The sequence below is a fragment of the Chaetodon trifascialis genome, chromosome 15, assembly GCF_039877785.1.
Source record: "Chaetodon trifascialis isolate fChaTrf1 chromosome 15, fChaTrf1.hap1, whole genome shotgun sequence".
Classification (NCBI taxonomy): Eukaryota; Metazoa; Chordata; class Actinopteri; order Chaetodontiformes; family Chaetodontidae; genus Chaetodon; species Chaetodon trifascialis.
The window spans coordinates 7,306,311-7,326,367 of NC_092070.1; the positions used below are offsets into that span (position 1 = coordinate 7,306,311).

The following is a 20,057-nucleotide window of genomic DNA, read 5'->3' on the forward strand; positions in this document are numbered from 1 at the left end:
GTTTTGTGATGGAATCAAACCAGATATAACTTTTTAATTAGTGAGATTTAGAGATGTTGATCAATGGATTTTATTACTTTAGGACAGGGCCAGGCCAGCTGTGTCCCAAAGCTGTGACAGATTAGATACAAGAGTGCCTTTCCTTTCTCAGTCAGCTGAATATCAGAAACATTATCTTGGCAAAGTTATAAAAGTATGACATCAATTACAAAACAGAGTCATATGAAACATGAACAGATAATCATTTATTAGCCTATGCAATCTCGCATTCCCTTTTGCAACACATAGCTTCACATCGGTCCCCAGGAAGATACTGTAGATACATTCACAAACGCAGGTTAAAGACACGCGTTCACATTCGTTTCACAGCGCTACATTGGACACACACAGGGTGTTTTTCACATCTTCAAGCTGAGGTAAAAGCACAGCCTTTTCGTTAGCTCTCTTATGTGAGCATTTACACAAGTCATTGACTTTTACATTATGTCAGACAACAAAAACAACACATTTGCAGACCATATTTTTGAGTTGAGATGTCTGTTTTAAGACTAGATGCAGTCTTCAAAAAAGCTTACACATCATACACCTACTGACAAAATCATTTTTTATTACATCTGCTCTCATAGAGGACAGACTCTCATGCAAACACGTTCTGTGCAAACAAGTCTAGAATGCAACATGGGCTATGTTGCATTCTGATAAACACTATGAGCAGTTTATAAGTACATACTCATACATACAACAACCCAAATGTTATCATTAGCTGGTCAGTGATATTTCAAATCCTTTTTTAGCCACTTTGGATCTCGACACATAATACTTCATACACACCAACCAGCCAAGAGAGAAAACTCTTTCACTGGGACCTTATAACACTGAATTATAATCCAGGTGACACACTGCTGGGCTCAGTCGTGATCCTGCTGGCAGGTGACTTTTGAAAAGCGACAGCAAACGTGTCCAGTTTCTAACTTTCTAAGTCCCATTAAATCTTATTAACACTGTTTTTCTCAGAGTTCTGAAAGGAGCTGACATCCCAGCGAACGGAGCGGAACGTGCTTCCCTTGAAACTGGCCTGCTTTTTGGTGATGCGGTAGATCTTCCTGAGGATGGCGCGCCGCAGCAGGATGTAGACCCACGGGTCCAGGATCTGGTTACAGGTTGCCATCCTGACACCTGTTACCATCAGGCCCCTGTAAGTGTTTCTGTCACTGCTCAGGGTGCCGCTGTAGGACCGTGAGGCTGACATCAGCCCAAAGACCTGAAAGAGGGAAACAGCATTAGGCTCATTCTGTACAATCCATTAAAACCTTACTAACAAATATACAAGTAAACTGTTGTCTTTATTATTTACTGCAATAAAGAGATAGTTCTGTTTTGGTTGTACTTTACTGCAAATTACTCACAACAAACATGTTATAATTGCATTAAAAAAGCACTACAGAGCTCGAAATATAGGAAAAATAATGGAAAAACAAATGTTGTTGTATCTATGCAATTAACTAAGAATCTTTAAAAGTCCCTTCTTTTCCTTTGTGTGCATAAAAGTTTGCTTACATGTACAAAACACAATAATAGCTACTGTTTAACCCATTAAACTTCACTGATCTAGTTAAGACAGACTCATGATGCGCAGCCTGACATGTTCAAACCCACAGAACTTTGTTTCAATTTGAGGTGGAGATCCTAAAGCTCCCAAAAGACACCAAAAATGTCAGTCTTAAATTTGAGAACATGTTTATATGACATGTAGAATATTTCAATTTGATAGAATGGGGCAGCAATAGTAATAACAGGGTTTTGGGTTTGAACATTTCACTCCATGTAAACATCATGTAGCTCCAATAACGAGCCGAAACAAGGAGATACTGAATATATGAACATGAGACAGATCATAAGATGACTTTTCTGACCTTGAAGATAGGAATCAGAAAGGGAAAACAGCATGTCTAGAGGTTTTAAGACATTGTTTGGCAGCTGCTGAACCAGCAAGGTCAAATCTTACGAAAGCAACAGACTCCTCCTAATGTTAATGTCATGGACAGAACATCCAGTCAGCACTCAGTAATGTGCATCAAAATCAGTTCATTTTCTGAAGTGACAGCATTTTAAAAATCAGCAGTGTGACTTACGTTGGCAGGAATTATTGTGAAATTCAAAGTTTCCTGTTGTGTTGAACAACTCAATGTGTTACAAAGTTGAGAGCATCTTGCCTTCGTAGCTTTTACAGTCAGACTGCATACACAGGTATGGGTGGGTGACACAGCCAGATTATATGAATCTTTAACAGTTTCTGTGTTTAAAGGTCTGTTGATTACTTCGTCCTTTGGTATATAAAGCTGATCTGTAAAAATCTACCAAAGCTCTGTTGTTATCTAAACGATGGTGGAGGTACTGTAGCTAACTAATGACTTGAGCAAGCACAGATTTCACTCAAAGGCTGTGCAGACATGAGTAAATTTTGAGTTGTTTGACAGTTTATTTGTTTCATAGCTTTGAATTTTAGAGTCCATGCAGAGAATTTTGTAATATTCTCTGAGTAGATAATATGATGTTTATGAGGGTTTATCTACATTCAAAAACACAAATATTTGTAAAGTCCAAAAAAATTGTGGCAGTATTTAAAGCGGTTTGTGATTCCCTAATATTTGAAATAATTTTCTGTGTCATCATGCAACACAGAGAAATCAGACACAATTCAAATGTCAATGTAATGACATTTTATCATATTAAACCATTTAAAAATGTGATTTAATGTCTATTGGATGATTTGCCCAACACTCACCAGCAGAGGGCTCCAGCATATGCAGGAGGTGACCATGATGCCAACAAGCTGGACCACCATCTCAGTGTCGTGGGACCTGGCAGAGCGGCGCTGGGAGCAGGACCTTTTCCTTAGCCGGGCTCTCACTAGCGTGATCCCACTGATGGTGTTGCATACAAAGGCCAGGGCCAGAGAGCTCAAAGCCAGTCCAGAGAAGAGCATCACAAAGGCCAGATCTGTCGCTTCTGTGCCCTCCATCACCCTGATAAAGCACCACGTCCCGGGGTACTGGTAAGTGTAGGCACCCAGTCTGAAGAAGGGTAGAAAGGCCACACATAAAGCCAGCAGCCAGATCAGGGCCAGTGCCGTCTTTGTCCGTGCTGTGGTCACCAGATGAGCATGCAGCAAAGGCTTGGTGACGCCCAGGCAACGCTCAGCAGCCATGGCACAGCCAAGGAATAGAGGGCACAGGCCAAAAAACACCATGCAACCTCCTAGAAACAGACAAGAGGCATCCGGATTCGCAGGGTCACCTCGAAAGCTGAAGGCATCAGACCCAGTGCTTGCTGAGTATCTCCTCAGTACAAGGGCTCCAGGGATAACATGTCCAGCCAGGTCTGTTGCCACTAGAGAGCTGGCAAAGAGCAGAAAAGTGGCTTTTGACCGCCGGCGGAAGCGGTTGTAAGCCTTGGCGAGGATAACGAGGGCCACCACGTTGAACAGGATGCCCAGAGTCATGGTGAGGCCGGCAGCTGTGGGGTTGTTCACTGGACGGGTGGCATTATGCGCCTCAACCTCAGGCTCCTGCACCATGCCGGTTTGGTTAGAGAGGGGAAAGGGGCCAATGATGCCCGAGGAGTTGTAGCGCTGCATCTCCAGCATCACCGCTGGGCTCTGGGCCTGATGTGGTTTCTCCAGTTGACAAGATACTGAAAAAGAAAAACAAGACTGGATCAGCATGCTGACTGGTGAGGGACTGTATGAAAGTGACTGGGGTGAGGAGGGGGGTTGAATCTTTTGTTTCACATTTTTTTCTTTTCTTTTCTTTTCTTTTCTTTTCTTTTCTTTTCTTTTCTTTTCTTTTCTTTTCTTTTCTTTTCTTTTCTTTTTGACCCTCTCCCAATGAAATCAGATGGCATTGTAAGTTATGTATAAGATGAGTTGTGCGTCCGATTGTCTGTCAGAGAACCGACACAATGACTACATAACCCTGACACACTATTTATCTAATTGTTAGTCAGTTAAATGGAAAAACATCAAATCAAAAAACAAAAGTACCCCAAGACTCAACCACCTCCCCTACCCCACTCTCACAGTAAAGTTAAACTACCCTGCTTTCAGACAGAGGAAAATTTATGATACCCTCCCCCTTTTATGTCCCCCCTTTCTCCACCTAATAACTTTCATTCAGTCCCAAACAACAACTTCAAATAAGAAATTGAATCACTATCGGCTCTACACGCAGGTGAAGCTGCTCAAGACAAAGTGACTCAACCTTAAAACACAACAAATTAGCCCTCTGTGAGATGGAGGCGCAAAGAGCCTCAATTTGCTCTTCACACGAGGCAACACGAGGGAAGTCTGAACAAGTTCTGACAGTTTCTGTTGACAGTGAACACTGCTGCACACATTCCTCTAAAAGCGCTGTTAACAGGCAGCAGCAGCAGCAGCAGCAGCAGTGAAAGCGGTCACAAGTCTTGCATGCAAACATGCAAACATGCAAGGCCTTGGGAAACATTTCAGCATTCATTTGCATACAGATGGTCAATATTGGCTGTGTTGATCCTCATCAGTGGAGACAAAGATCTCGGGCTTCCTCTAACAGCCAGGAACCACTGATCCGGCTGATAGAATTATGAAGACTTCTTTGTATGTATTTATTTCATTTATTGTCTTTATTTACCAAAGCATGATTTTTAGAGTTTCATTTCAATCTCTATTTTACGTGCATTTTATGTGTTGTTTAATAATGAATAAACCAATTCATATATTGTTATAAGCATGATAAAAACTTGATGAAGCCATTCTGAAAAAAACATACTGACAATAGTACATAAAGACACACACATAATGATAACAGCCAAATATTACCTCTGAAGCTCCATACAAAGAAAAGAAGCGTTTTCCCTATAACACTCACATTTTGTGGGCTCAGACATCAAATTGTTTAAATAACTCCAACTCCACATGCTGGCATAAAACATTGGAATTTTTAATTTTTAATTTTAATTTTTTTTTAACCTAAGTTAACACAGCAGTGGATTAGTATAATAGCCTCAGGCCTTACTAGTATTTACCTTTACAAGAAAGACTTTCAGCCTTACCTTTGAGATGAGAAATCCATGGAGATGATCAGGATCACTTGGATTTTGACAATTACTCATAACTGAAGCTACTTCAAATAAAGTAATCCAGGCTGCTCTTGGTGTCCTCTTGTGTTCTTCCAAAGTAAGAGCCTGTCTTCACCTGCAGTATTTCCTCATTGTGTTGCTATGTTGAAATTCTTGTTTCAGAACAAGCAGCCTCACTGTGACATTGCACAAGTATGTCCTCTGTAACTCTGGCTGCGGCTGGCTGCTTTTATATGGCGGAGCTGCACCGTGCTTGCATGTCCTCTGGGTGTCTCAGTTGGTGAAAACCAGTAATTTCCTCCCAGCAGTGACTCCCTGGAGTGGACAGAATGAATATGCCACTCAGAGAAGTCCCTGAGTGGAATATGAATATTTAAAATGCAGCTGCCTCACCCCCGACTCCGCCTCAACAAACGATTATGAGATATAGAGGCTTAAATATTAAGCCGAATTGAAAATCTTCGAGCAGATCCGCTGGAGGCAACAGCAAACAGCTCCTTTTACTTTTACAAGCAGTGATGTAGTTTTTCACTAAAATAAGCATGACTTCATATCACAGCAGCTTAAGCAGAAATTCGTTATACTATACTGATTAATACCAGATCAGACTCTTCAAAGTAAGCGCTGGCAGAATGGACTTAGTTGAACCTACACGCTTTTACTGCCTGTCCCTTGTTAATTCTGCAGAAATTAAAACACTACCCTGCTCCACTGAGCCTCATCTGAACCAGCTCAACAGCCCTGAGGTCAGCTCTCATCAATGTAAACCAGCTGTGCTCCCGCCACTACAAACATCTCTGTCACAGTCTGTAGCTGCAGCTGCGACTGCAAATGATTTTTCCAGCTCTCCAGAAGACTGGCCAGACTGCTGCCAGGGAAATTAGGATGTAATGCTCCAGGTCTCCCCTCACGGAGGAAGAGCACATTGCAAATTTCAAATAGGGAAAGTCTCAGTATTATTAGTAATCTCAGTATTATTTTGTGAGAAGCACGCTGGAGGAATATACAAAGGCTGCAGTGCCTCCTCCAGTGAGAGGTCTTCTTATTTCACTGACACCTTATGTCAAACAGTAGAAACTCAAAAAACCATGTGCTAACGTACGCAATGCACAATACACACATTGCAGCTGTGTGAAAAACTTCTTTGTCTGGCAATGAGGCAAGGACTGGAACATACGTGCCATTAAAACAATGTTGTGATAATGTGTTTCAAAGGCACATATCTAAGACTAAATTGCACATCGCCTGTGCATGTCGGCACGTACTTACAGGTACGTAAGTGTAAGGGTGCATGCCATTAAAGGCAGGTGCAGCTGCAGCAGTAGCAGCTGGGGTTAACGCATCCTTGTCTATCTTCTGTGCTATAAAACCTGGAGAGGGTTAGGATTAACACCTGTGTTGGCCAACTGGAATAACTCAGTGTTAATGACTGGAACAGAGCCCAAGAGAAGAGACAGGAATGTGATCTGCTGACAGGACAGGCCATTAGAATTAGGAGGCAGGTCTCCTCTGCAAAAGAAGCAAAACAAAGGGCATGCCGATCATGGAGCATTTTATACGAACAGAGCTGAGGCGAAAGGAGCAAAACACTACTTATTTTCTTTGGTAGAAATACAAAAAGCTGCAACAACAGATGTGCCTCCTGGAGCTTTCTGAATAACTCCCTGTATTTACAGTAGCACACAAAGAAAAATCAGTTTTATATGACCACATTTTAGGTTTAAACCATATTATACAGTATTTTTAGACAGTTTCCACAAGAGTACCAAACAAAGTTGTTTAAATCAAAGTGAAAAAGGTGAAAAAAAATTTCAGTAAAGAGTTTATAATGTCTGCCACAAAACGTCTGATTCACTTGGCTTTGAGGAACTTTTTCCACCTCGGTGTGTAGATGTAATGATGGAAAGATGATCAGCGGCTCACTCAATGGCTTCTCAGCGTGGCAGAGAAAAAAGTGTTCTTTGGAGATTTGCAGTCTTTGCTGCTGTGTCTTAATTCCACATGGATGCTTTTTACTCGCGTCGCCAAGTCGATTGCACATTTTTATTTGCACCAAAGGGGCATGCAATAAAACAGGCCAAGGCAGCTGTAAATATGTCTTATGAGTGACACTGGATGACAGAATACATCAAGGCAATAAAAAATCTAACTTTTCTGAAAACCACCCGTACCTGACTGAGAGGCCTCAAATACCAGGAGAACCAATTTGTCCAGGGTTTGCTTTGGACTCTGAATGCCTCACTTCACTACACAGGAATCTGCTGGCTGAATGGCACTGCCCAGTAAAAACATCCAGGGTTTTACAGAAACACTGACCGTGTGTTGCTGTGAGTCACCATGTTTTGCTTAATTTCGACTTTTTCTGCCAGTGCCCTCACTTTCACACTTTTCACTCGACAGTGTCCAACTGTTTGTCCAATGTAACCCCTTCATGTGATAGGCCTTCCTCTGCATCACAGTTTCAAACAACTGACAGCAGCAGAAGAACACGGCAGCCTGGGCAGATGTGATTGGCTGCAGTTAGTTTGTCACACCATTCTCTGCATTTCTGTAAAAAAAAAAAAACAGCCGCGAAAAATTCCAGGATTTATTTGTTTGAAACCTCATAATTACCATGCTTTTAGTCCAGGCATTTTTGTGTAATTATGCATGCTGTGCTCATTGTTTTTATATACAATCAATTGTTCACTGTCTCAGTGAAAGTGCAATTTAATCAGTTAGGTGCTCGTCTTGATGATGGCTTGAGGTGATTTTTATTTCCCTTTGTTGCAAAGTCTCTGGCATGTCGTCATAAATTATCTATCTTTACAGGCCCAGCTGGATCTGTATAATGATTTCATTACTCGTGTGTCTCAGAAAGATCTTGCTCTTTCATTTGGATGGAGATACTTTATGTAAAGCTGGTTTAGACACATAAAGTAATGTATTCAAATAATGCTCCCACTCCCTCTGCCTACACAGTCCTGCAAAGGCTCACCCTAATCACCCCTCATCTGACCACACGCGGTCAAAGCATGTCCATCTGTTTGTCCCGGCCGGGAGTGTGGTTGTGGGGTCTTGGGAGAGTAGAGGAGTTAGGGAATTTGATGTTTCTGAGGAACATTTTATAAGCAGAGAAAACGTGCTTTAAGTCGAGAGAACAACTGTGTGTGGCCACAGCTTGTGCAACAACTTGTGCCTTGTAGCTTTTAAAACATCCCTTCTCTTGTATTTTGGCCTTTTGTGGTATATCAGCAATGAATATCAGCCTTTGGTAGCTTACTAAAACTAACATTCAGCATCCACGTCACCCAGTAATGTTTTGGGGTCAAGCTATCTCATTAATTTCTCTGATATACTGTTTGTCTCATATGTTTTAAGGTCACTAAAACAAAACTAATGACAAATGTCTGTTGGTTAACAAGGGACTGTACAAAACTTGCTGTGGTGGGGAGGTGGGGCTGAATCTAGTAGAATCTAATAATATTAGCCACCAATACACAGATTTTGCTATTTCACTCATAAATGAAATTGGAAATTGCCAGATGAATGCAAACATAACAAACTGGTGCATATTCTACCTACTCTATTAATGGATTCAGAGTACAATGGTACAACAATAACATGTTTTCACGACCGCTGAGTCGCCTGACAGGCGTCAGCTCCAGGAGCTCTGAGCTCTAATACTTTGGATTTGATACTTCTAATAATGACTCAGATCACATTACAACTTATGCATAAAGTGAGTTGTTTTTTTCATTGTTCATCATATAACAAACATAATACCTGAGTAGCATAACCCTGATGTAACCATTTATATGATTATTACCTATACCAAAGAAGGGTTAAAACAAAATATGAATTGCTAAATTGGGTTGAAATTTAAATCAGAAAGACCCCCCGATTTATTGGTGCAACCCTGAAATCACATTTTTTTCCTAATCTGGATTCCTCCCACTTTTGTCTTGAAATTCATGAAGCTACAGAACAGCTGGCCCCTCACCCAGGGGGCGGCAGGCTTGAGAGAAAACCGCTGTGAAAATGACGATAGCCTGTTCAGGCACCCAGGGAGCTGATTTAAACACATGGGATACTCCAGAGAGTTGACAGTGAACCGCAGCTTCCTTGCTGCTGTTTCTCTCAGGAGCATGGGAACTTACCCTGCACATGATGTGTTCATATACAAGTATATACTGTATCTCATACACACATGCAGGCCTGCAGCCTGGGGTGTGTTTGTAGTTACATCCCAAACCTTGCGCTGATATTGAATAATGAATTAAAACCCAAATAAAGTTTAGGTGCTGACGTGGATTATGGGTATACAGATATACAGAATTTACGAGATTGTCATTGTGAAATATGATGAGTTTTTCAAGCTTAAAGCTGCAGTAAGCATTTTTTCCATCAACCATGTATGACAGTGTGTAATATGAAGGGTTAGCTTGTAGTGACAAGCTCACTGTAGCTTCACCCACAGAGCCTCTAGCTTTTAGCTTTTAGTATCTTTTGACTCATTTTTTTGGTTTTCCTGCTCGTAACTTTGCTGTTTTGATCCACTCACATCACAGTTACAGTCACTGTGAGCTCTAAAATTAGCTGCACTACCTGTCCAATACCAAACAGCAAATAAACAGAAGAGACAAAGCGAGCAACTAGCTCGTTAACGTAGCATTTAGCAGCTAAAGAGGCAGCTATTTTACTCAGGGGTTGGTGGAGACTGAAAACAGCTTGCTCTGCTCGCCCTAGTGGCCAAGAACTCTATTAAAACTGTTTTAGACTGTATTTTATCATATTTCTGATCATATTTACCATCATGTTAGCCACAACAGCTTCACAGTACAGGATTATGCCAGTGTTGTGTCTACAGACTGTCCAAAAGTGGACAAAAATACCTGTCAATACTGCTTTGAAGCTCTTTTTTTTTTCATGCTGTTTCTTTGAAGCAAATATACAGAATATACCTTATTGTCCAGTTTAGCACATTCATTTCTGCTCAGTCATTGGCTGATAAAGGAGTGCAGTTTTTATTTTAGGGTTAGTTTAGCATCATTGCCATGATCATTGCATTATTCACTGCATGGTGCTGCACTTACCATATAAATATATACATTGAAACACATTTATATGTCTTTTATTCCACGGTGAATGCCTGACTATGGCTTTATCATCTCCGCTGCTTGGATGAACAGTAATCACTGGGCTGCTCACATTATCATTCCTGTCTTTCACCACGCGTAGGTAATGAATGGGCACTTCCTTCAGTCGCCGAAGTGTGAAATAGCTGCAGCACAAGAGCAGAGGTCACATATCATTCATTTACTGCATAAATCAAATGAAAACTCCATTAGTGAATATGAATGTGAGAAAACAGGCTGTCTTCAGTGTGTGAGAGACTGCATCAGTCTGTAAAGGTCAGAAAAGAGAAAGAGAGAAGTCATCATTGCTGAGGACGCATGATGATGCATAACTCCTCTTAATGCATAAGCCTGTCTGATTTCAGCGCTGCCTCCTGCAGTCATGGTGGTGAGAAATAATGTTGGTTTGGGAGGCTGGTGATGTGACTTATGTCATTATGTTATTGTGAACCTGTATGTGCATCATAAAGACCCAGTTGATGTGTTTGCTGCTAGGACTCTGTCCTGCCCACACAAAGTTCAAGTTTACTGAATAAACCATCACTGTTCACTGATGGAAAACAAACGTACTCATATTCATCTGTATTTTCACTCACTTCACAGACACATCGTTCCCTCAGAGAAGGGAAACACTGAGTTTTCTCACAGCCTCTTTTCCCATTCTAAAGCGCACTGACATGTGGTGAGTCTAAGCTATTTTAAACTTGACTGCTGGTCTCAGACTTTGCTTGAGGATGTGACATTAATCTTGCTCCTACTTGTCCTTGCCAATAACTGTCTTCATATTGTTCCTAATGGTAGGCGTGGGATGGTGTTTGACTTATCACAGTGTCTCCTCTGGTATGAACGGAGGTCAACTGCAACAGAAAAACAACTTTTAATTACCAGAGCTTCTTCTATAATCAGTGAAATCACAGGACATCACAACTTGTTTGGTTGCTTACTTGGGGATTTCTGGATAGATGTGCTGGGCTGGTTTTGCAATGCATGCTGTATTTATTATACTGATTTGTTTTTGTTGTTTTACCATCTCAATCACATGGCAAGATCACAGCAAAGCTACATGAAATTCAGTTAATTCTCTAGAATCTTACAAGTTTGTTAAAGCTACATTTATTTATTTATTTGACTTTTAATTTTGATCATTTGGAGTCAGAGCAACAAGCTGATATATTATCATCTTATACTGTTAGTATGACAAACGTGACAGCATAATTGCTTGATTACACATCCAGCAGCAACCTGATGAATATAAGTCCAGTGTTCTCTCTCCTTCTAGCTCTGGTTTGGTCTCCGCCATCTCCTGAAGAAAATCTGCCTCTTCAGCTGCTAAATGTATCACTGTGTTCTCCAAGAAGTCACAAACAGATGATTTTTCAGAGCTCTCTTGCTAAACGCACCTTTTTTTTTTTTTTTTGCTGAAAACGACCCTGATGACAGTGTGTCATTGAACCAACACAGTAAAATTGAAACCTGTAAATTCAAACTAATGAGCTGAAAAGTTTTAAAACAAAGTGTATCTCTGAAGGGAGTTGCAGACAGGTGCTAATTCTCTGTGGGTTTGTTGCTACAAGACATTTCATCAAGTGACAAGAGCAGCTTTAAAGTTTTTCTTCCAAAACACAATATTTTTTTGGGGAAATTACTTTTTGCCTTCCTGATTATGTATTAGATTCCTTAAAAGTGTTGTGTCATGTAAAAAGGGGAAAACACATTATAAAACAACAAGCAATATACTGTATGTATGTCAGCTTATACATCTCCACTAATTATTCTGCCATTTCTCATTAGCCTTAGCATAACAGCTAATAAAGAGACCTTTGCGAAATGACTGGAAGACATTCACTCATGTGTGAAATCCAAATTTCCTGTCCTGTGCAATCATCATTTTTTTGTCTGCCCTCAGTTTTTCCACAGAGTCGAGTCACTTGCTGGAGTCCTGGTGTGCAGAACGCCATAGCTTGTCAATACAAGTCAAACATAACAGCAAACCATTAAGGACCGCTAACCAGAAAGACCTGGCAAAGACCTGCAGGGGAAAGTTCAGTAATCAGGTCACACTGGATCAGGTGCTACGTTATGTAAGACTCAAATATCTTCTGTGGTGCCTGTGCATGTTATAGTTATGGCCATTCAGTGCCTTTAACGTAATTTTTCATTGTGCAGTGAAATGCTTTGTTGGCCCCCTCAAGTTAGAAATATAAATGCAAAAAAGGTGCTGCTAGTCTGAATACACTTTAGTGTGCATAGGCTCACAGGTTCAGTCAGATTCCCTCTTCAACACACAGATAGTGCTTCAAAACAAAGCCTAACGTGAATCGTTCCTTTGAATCTCATCTGCCAGAAAAGAGCCTTAACAGCAGTTGGAGAATATGCAGCTGACTAAGATGACTAAACTTTGTCAGCTCCATATGAAACACAATGACAGGTCACTCCACTGCTATGGAGAGGGATAACTGTGTTTCAGGAGAGGTAGTTTGGTTGCAATACATTTTTAGTTTCTAGTGAAAAATCTCAACATCTATAATGGATTGCCGTCAGATTTGGCACCTCTGAACGCCTCTGGCTCCATTATCATTCAGTTTGTCCAGTAATTTGGTTTCTGAACAGATATCTTCAAAGCCTTTGTGATGTTAGCATTGACATTAGCATTAGCATGTGTAACCTCACAGAGCCTTATAGGCCTTAAGAAGAGATGTTCACTCATAACAGCACATTTCTTATCTGTTTTTTTGTTTTTGTTTTTTGGTTTTATGTAAACTAGAATTGGAATAAGTGATTTCATAAGGCTGAATCTGAAATCTTGTTTCAGAAAAGGTATGATGGTGAAAATGGATTTTTCTCATATTTTGGTATCTTGACATCGTGTTACTGTAAAACTGTGTAACAGGGTGAGCCCCTGTTCACAAGGTGCAGTTATGAAAACTGCACTGAACTGGACGACGTGTTCTCAGTGCTCAGCAGAGAGCAAAAGGTCCCTTTGTAGGATTTTGGCCTTAAGATCAATCTGGTCTTTCATGTTTTATGGAAACACACTTAGCTCGTCCCCTACAGTAAACCTCACCCAGCGTGGGGGCACACTGGGGCTCACACACACACACACCCTGTTAAGTGGCAGAGCTTTTGCAGTGCTCGTTCTGCAGCCCTCAACTCTTAAATAGTTTGTTTTGACTAAACTTCAGAACTGCTGGGAAGTGCAGAAATGAGATGGGCCTCCTCTTTGCACCACATTATTACACTTAATAGGCAAATTTACGAATTTATAGACTCCTTTCACAACAACACACACACGCTGTTTGTGTCATAAACTGAGTTCAAATCTTTGATTCACAAGATGATGCACTGTTTGTTTTCAGTCTGAGTTTGTTCAACAGAATGATTTCTGTCTATTTAATGGAAATTTCCAGTGTTTTTGGATGTTTATAGGTCAGTCCCCACAAATCACATATAGTTAGCAACCCTGCCAACCATTTTCCAAACATATCACTGTTTTGGATATTTGAAAAACCTTCTTGCTATGCTTCCCAGGTTGTCCTTGGTTTCTGTTCACTTCAGCATGCTATAAAAGTGAACCTTTGGATTTTCAAGTTGATTTTCATACCGCAATTGCTTCCTGGAAGTCAGGAGGAACACGGTTCAAAAATGTCCAGCATTATTTGTACAACAGTAACAGTAACATAATTTATATATGCGATTTGTAGGAAAGAAACTAAAATATTTAGAATAAATCCATCTTCCCTCCAACTTATTCCAGCTCATGTCCAGCACCATCTGAACCACATATTGGTTTAATCTGAATGAACTAGAAAACTTGAAAGAAGACAACAAGGGAACAAGAGAAGGATGTACAGGAAGGAAGATGATCCCTGTCCACCTCCAGTTTGCCTGGGCTGGCAGGGTAAAGCTCAAACATCTCACTGCAGCAAAGGACAGCTCATTTCTCCAAAACCCCCCTTTGTCGGCACCATAAATCAAGCTAATGTCAATTAGTCAATTCTGTGCAGTTGCTTACGTGACAGTTAGTCTATAAACTCCATGTTATTAGCTTGTTTTTGCTGTCCTGCCATTACATGTGGAATATCCTGTGAGTGTCAGACACACCTCAGGCAACACAGCGTACAACCCTGTGCTTTTATTTTACATGGATTTTGTGAGGTGTTGTGAGGTATCTTCATTGAAATGAGAAAGTAGTTTTTAACCATCTGAACTGTTTGTCCCGAAGGAAAACACAGTAACTCAGGCAGCAGGTTTTTACCTGAACTTTGGGTCAGTCTAAATCTAATGCATGCTGCAAACACACTAATAAAACAGGACATGCAGGCTTTCCTGGGACAAAAGCTGCTGATCAGACTTGTCAAACAAAGAGGGTGAGAGAGAATTTTCTCATTGATATGTTAGCACCACATGCCAGCTCTGCCTGGAAAAGAAAAGAAAAGATGAAATGTGTGGAATGACAAAAATGAAAATACTAATAATGAGCCACATTGTGAGAAATCATGAGACAAGTCAAAAACTTTTCAGACACAATCATGACACAATACATCAAAATGGATGAATTAGTAAATAAATCATAATGCTGACTTTAAGCCAAGCAACGACATTTCGTTGCCAAAATCTCACTGCTGTGTTTTTTTGTGCAATGACAATATAAGTCTAAATCTAAGTCTTAACTTTACTACTTTACTCTTTTTTTACTTTACTTTGCAACTTTATGGCCCAAAAATATCCAAATTAGAAATTAATACATAATTATAATTTTACAAGTATTTTTTAAACTTAAAAAGTCACATTTGATCAATTGTAACTAATTTGTCATAATCATGAACTAAAAACTCACAATTGTGAACCATTATCTCATAATTATGACTTACAATTAAATCATTTCAACCTTATAACTTAAAGTTTTGACATAATTCCCGATACCTGTGAATTACTATCCATAAGTATAGCATAATAGCATAATTCTGACCTACAAAGTCAAAATTCAGAATTACTACGTCATAACAGTGTTATAAATAAATAACTCAACTCTGTGAATTAAAGCGTTTGACTTAAGTTCTCATAATTGTAACCTAAAAAGTCAAAATTCCTATTGACTATGTCATAATTATGACATAGTGTTAAATAACTGACACCAAATAGCTCATATTTCTTTACTTAGTTTCTCATAAGTATGACCGCGGAGTCAAAAGTTTGACTTAATTTCTTGTAATTATGACCTTAAAAAAATCAGCCTTTCAAATAATTTCATAATTATGTTAGTACAACATGGTCATTTTCAATTATCTCACAGTCGTGATTTAGAAAGGGATTGTCTTTAACATAAATATTTTTGCACACACCGTCAGACAGCGAGGTTGTAGGAAAAGTTCACATTCGGCCAGCAGTCTGAGCTGAAACAGCAGGGGGTGTGAGAAGAAAACAGAAAGGCTCATACTTAAAGACTGTATAATCACGCATCGTTCAGGAGGGATTTAGTGCCCCTCTGCTCAAAAGAAACATCTTTTTATGCTACATTTTAAAGCAAAACAGTAACATCCTGGGCTGACTTTCCGTGTTTACTGGTGAGACCATTTTCATTTTACAGAGATTATCCCTGTGAGGCAAGAATGGCAGGCTCTTCACTAAATATACTGGAATGTTGTCTTGTGACCTGCACTCACTCACCTACCTAAATGTTTGTGTATGTGTGGCAGTCTGACATGCTCATGGCCAGGACCTAATTTAAATGTCAGTGTGGTTTGAACTGGCTGTTTTTGGTTCACGGAGTCGTGCCCAAACCTCTCATAAAGGCCTCATTCACAAAGTGCCAGCCAAAGCGTAATGGCCTCTCCTGCCTGTGGCCTCCTCAATTGAGACCAGATGCTACAGCACATCAGCCAAACACCTCCTGCTATCTCTCCATTTACTTCCTGTTGTAGTCACCAGGATTACACTCGGATTGCACAGCAATCACACACACTTGAAATTTTAAGTCACTTTCGAAACAACGGGTACTTGATTTCAGCTCAATATAGAAGGAGGAGGATCTTTGATTTTGTTCAAATTACAGCTTTTATCAGCTGTTGCTAGCTTGCTAATGGAGCTAATGTTAGCTCAACTGAAAACTGCATATTTCCAGCTGACTGTCTGCTTAGGTTACAAAGCTACTTGGACAAGGAAGACGGCTTTTCACTTTAAGAGTATCAGTGTGTGTTTGGTGAACAAAACACAATGTGCGATATTGTTTTACTCCATAAGTAGTATAAAAGCCTCTCGGCTTCAGAGGGCATGCTGGGTTAAGTTACTACTGGAAATGATAAGTCATTTAGCTGGACATGCTAACTTTTGCAGCTTACATCGGAGAGGACAAACACACTGTTTAATTCATTCTCTAAGCATTTGCTCTTGTGTTTTTGGTTTTGGTAAAGCTAAAAAAAACCCCACCAGCTTCCACATTAATGATATGTAACATTTTTCATGTTATGTTCAACATGCAGAAATCCAAAGCCTGACAGGCCTGTCATGCCAAGTTAATTTGAACATTCTTGACTCATATTTTCTGGTAGGGTGTGATCTGAATGGTTCAATCCAATCAACAAACTTTACCTTGCAACTGGCAATAACAGTAACAGATATATTGAAATATCCTTTTGAAGAATTCAACTTACCCTCAAACGAATCCTCAGCCTCCTGCATGAGTTGACCACAAATCTTGAACCGCAATAAGTAATGCACTGCACGGCAAATATGCCAACACAGGCCTGCGCTCATAAATCACTGACTATATAAGCTGCAGTGCATATATTTGTAGATAAGAAATTATTTATTTTAATAACTATGGCAGTAATTTCTCATATTTATTAAATGTTTGACATTGGGTGAATTATGAAGGCCAGTTTGTGCAGAAGCTGACATGACATGTAGCTGCAGTCCCCTGTAACGTGAGGTCAGTCTTTGTCCATATCTGGCACAGAGCCCCTCCAGACAGAAAAATAAAACAATAACACTACTGAAAGATACTATCGGTCCTTGTTCATCTCACCTTCCTTGAAATGTCAAACACTTTGATTTGCAATCATTCCCATTTATGTAGCATTCAACCAATCACATGCTGCATTTCCTCTTGACCTCCAACTATAATGGGCCCTGAGTGCTGTAGTACTGAAGCGCAATGGTCCACTCAACAATTTGGGACACTTCCAGGATGTCCTATGTGCATAATATTAGAAGACCAAGAACACACTTACTTGGGGACAGTAACACCATGGAGGAGCATAAATGACACGTACACACTGAAAACCCTTTTAAAATGAAGTGAAGAAGATGGACAACAAGAAGACGGACAGTGCTGCTGATGTGTTAGCATCTGTTGATAAGGCAGCAGCATGAGGAGCCCAGAGCTTAAACACTCACAGACTGAGTTCCAGTTTAGGATGCTGCTGAAAACAAGGTCGTCAGCAGCTGCAGGGGCTTGATTTGTCACCCATCATGTCTGAAGCTTTTGAACCTAGCAGCACAGATGTGAATGACAACACCGGGCAGCATGACATGTGTGGGGCCGAAAGCAAATGGTTGGACTTCAGAGAGACGATACAGTACATCATCATCTGTTACCTGGCAAATATGATGGAGTGTAATCTCGTTCCATCCACTGATAAGCTTCCCTGTTTGTTTCCCCTTTGCTCAGCTACAGGTTTGAACTTGAATTTCTTGACAATCCATCCAATCCACAGCCATTAAGACATTTCACTAAAAGCAAAATGCTGGTGGCATGACTTGATTTCTGATAATGGTCATTAAGATACATCCTATGGTGACCATGAAAGGACAAAGATCCATGGCAATCAGTAGTTGTTGAGATATCTCAGTTGGAGGCAAAGTGGTGGACTGACTAACACTGCCGTCCAAAGAGCCATGCAGCTAGCATGGCTAAAACATGAGCCCTTTAAAAATCTGACTCTTTTGAGACACTCAGATTGAGGCTTCCAGATGCCGGTGAAACTGGCTCCCTCAGTAAAAACATATTATGTCATTCATTTTCAGTTGGAAATGTGGACTTTCAGTGAACCGCGACAAACTCAATCTGAAAAACACATGCCATGGTATGAGCTGCTTCCAGTCCCAGAGGAGAAGAAGCCTTCAGATATTTGGGTGTTTACTGGCAAATGAGCACATTCACTCATTTACTAGCTGGCAGAGGCTATCGGGGTGCGAATGAGGTACTTTGCCCAATGTCTTTCAGATGAGGTAATGCTAACTGATTCAACCTGCCGCATCACCACACACCAGGAGGAATCATGATTTATCGATCAAGCAAATGGTTTTTCAGAGAGGACTGCTGCGATAGCGCTCGGCGTCAAAAGTGAGAAATTATTTTCAGTTAATGACAGCAGGATGTTTTCCAACACAGTTAGCTGTTGTCTAGAAGCCAGACAGAGAGAAGTGTGAAGGAGTGTAACCTGGAGGAAAAATAACACAAAACATATCTCTAAATCACAGTTTGACTGGAAGCATAAACATGACTCGACTTGAAAAAGACACTCCAGAGGAATCCCTCACTCTCGGGGGTTGTGGAGGGGAGATTTTTGTCCATCCTGCTCTTTACACATTGGAATCTAAACAAAGGCAAATGCTGAGCAGGATTACGCAAAGCCTGAAATATGGCTTTTTTTTTCATGTTCAGTCGTACTGATCTCATTTTTTTAGCCAGGCGTCTTGTTCTGTCATGATTTTGAGTAGAGGGCGAGTCTCGCTGCTTCAGTTGCTTCGAGCTATTCTAATTTCAATAGCTCGAAATTTTTATTCACACTACGTTTGGTCCCGTTCGCCGACTTTCCCATATTTCCATAAGTTACAGCAAGCAGAAGGAGTAAAGGTGACCAAATGAAAGGCGCTGTTATCTGGAACAAAGCTACCTTTCTGGATTTGGACACTAGCTGGAAACAGTTGGGATAATGTAAATGTGCACAATTCAACCAAATATATAACATAGGTCAGGTTGTTTTTAGATATTTAAATGTGGAAATGTTACACAGATGATGCACTGTACATTCTCAAGTGGTATAACCACATTTTATAAAGCCAGAGGAAGCAGATAACAGAGGCAGATTTATGCCTCATTATGTGAAGACAATAAACACTTCAGATCGACAGTGATCTCCGTGCTGTGCCTGCGTTGCCAGCTCACTTCATGGTTTTCTTTTTCTTTTTGCAGCACAATAGCTCATAATAACAGGACTTCTAGTGCGAGCCTCACTCCCAGATATGCACAGACATAAACAAGGGAGGGTCTGAGCTGTCACTCGACACCTATTTTCTTCGGCCACTGTGGAGCCGGTTGAGGGATGCATGCTCCACAGCCTCAGGCCAAGCATCACAGTGAGCATAGACGTGCGCAACGAGAGGAATTTGAGGGGAAAAAATTAGGCTACAATACAATGAGGATTATCTATTTAAAGCAGTGTCAGGTACTGATTATGCAGATACATGTATCTGTTCTAACATAAGCTGCAGGCATGTCCAGCTAACTAGCTTAATACCTACAGCTGTGACCAAGCATTGCTTCATCTGGCGTAATGGGGCAAATCCTGGTGGGCTGTTGCTTCAGCGGGCTCAGGGTGTGCATGAGAGCGTGTTGTACGTGTTTCGAGACTGGTCAGTTACAGCCAAGCGAGCAACAAGTTCACTACCTGAGACACTGTGACGTTTGACACACGCTTGTTGGTCCTCATCCTAAAAGCCTTTTCTCTTGTAATGCGCTACAGATACTGTTTGAAAGAAACTTCAAAAGAGCAAAAGAGAGTCTGAATTGATGCGTTTACTTTTACTAGCTGTACACTGGAA

General features: G+C 40.6%; 1 protein-coding gene across 1 annotated transcript; it reads right to left on the reverse strand.

The window, feature by feature from the left end:
- Positions 1–224: 224 nt before the first annotated feature.
- Positions 225–5,364, reverse strand: LOC139343675 (prostaglandin E2 receptor EP1 subtype-like). The gene is made up of 3 exons (XM_070981430.1): positions 5,089–5,364; positions 2,786–3,693; positions 225–1,261 (listed from the first exon to the last, which is right to left on the reverse strand). Exons 2-3 carry the CDS (start codon positions 3,644–3,646, stop codon positions 986–988), a joined length of 1,137 nt encoding a protein of 378 aa, XP_070837531.1. The 5' UTR covers positions 3,647–3,693; positions 5,089–5,364; the 3' UTR covers positions 225–985.
- Positions 5,365–20,057: the final 14,693 nt, after the last annotated feature.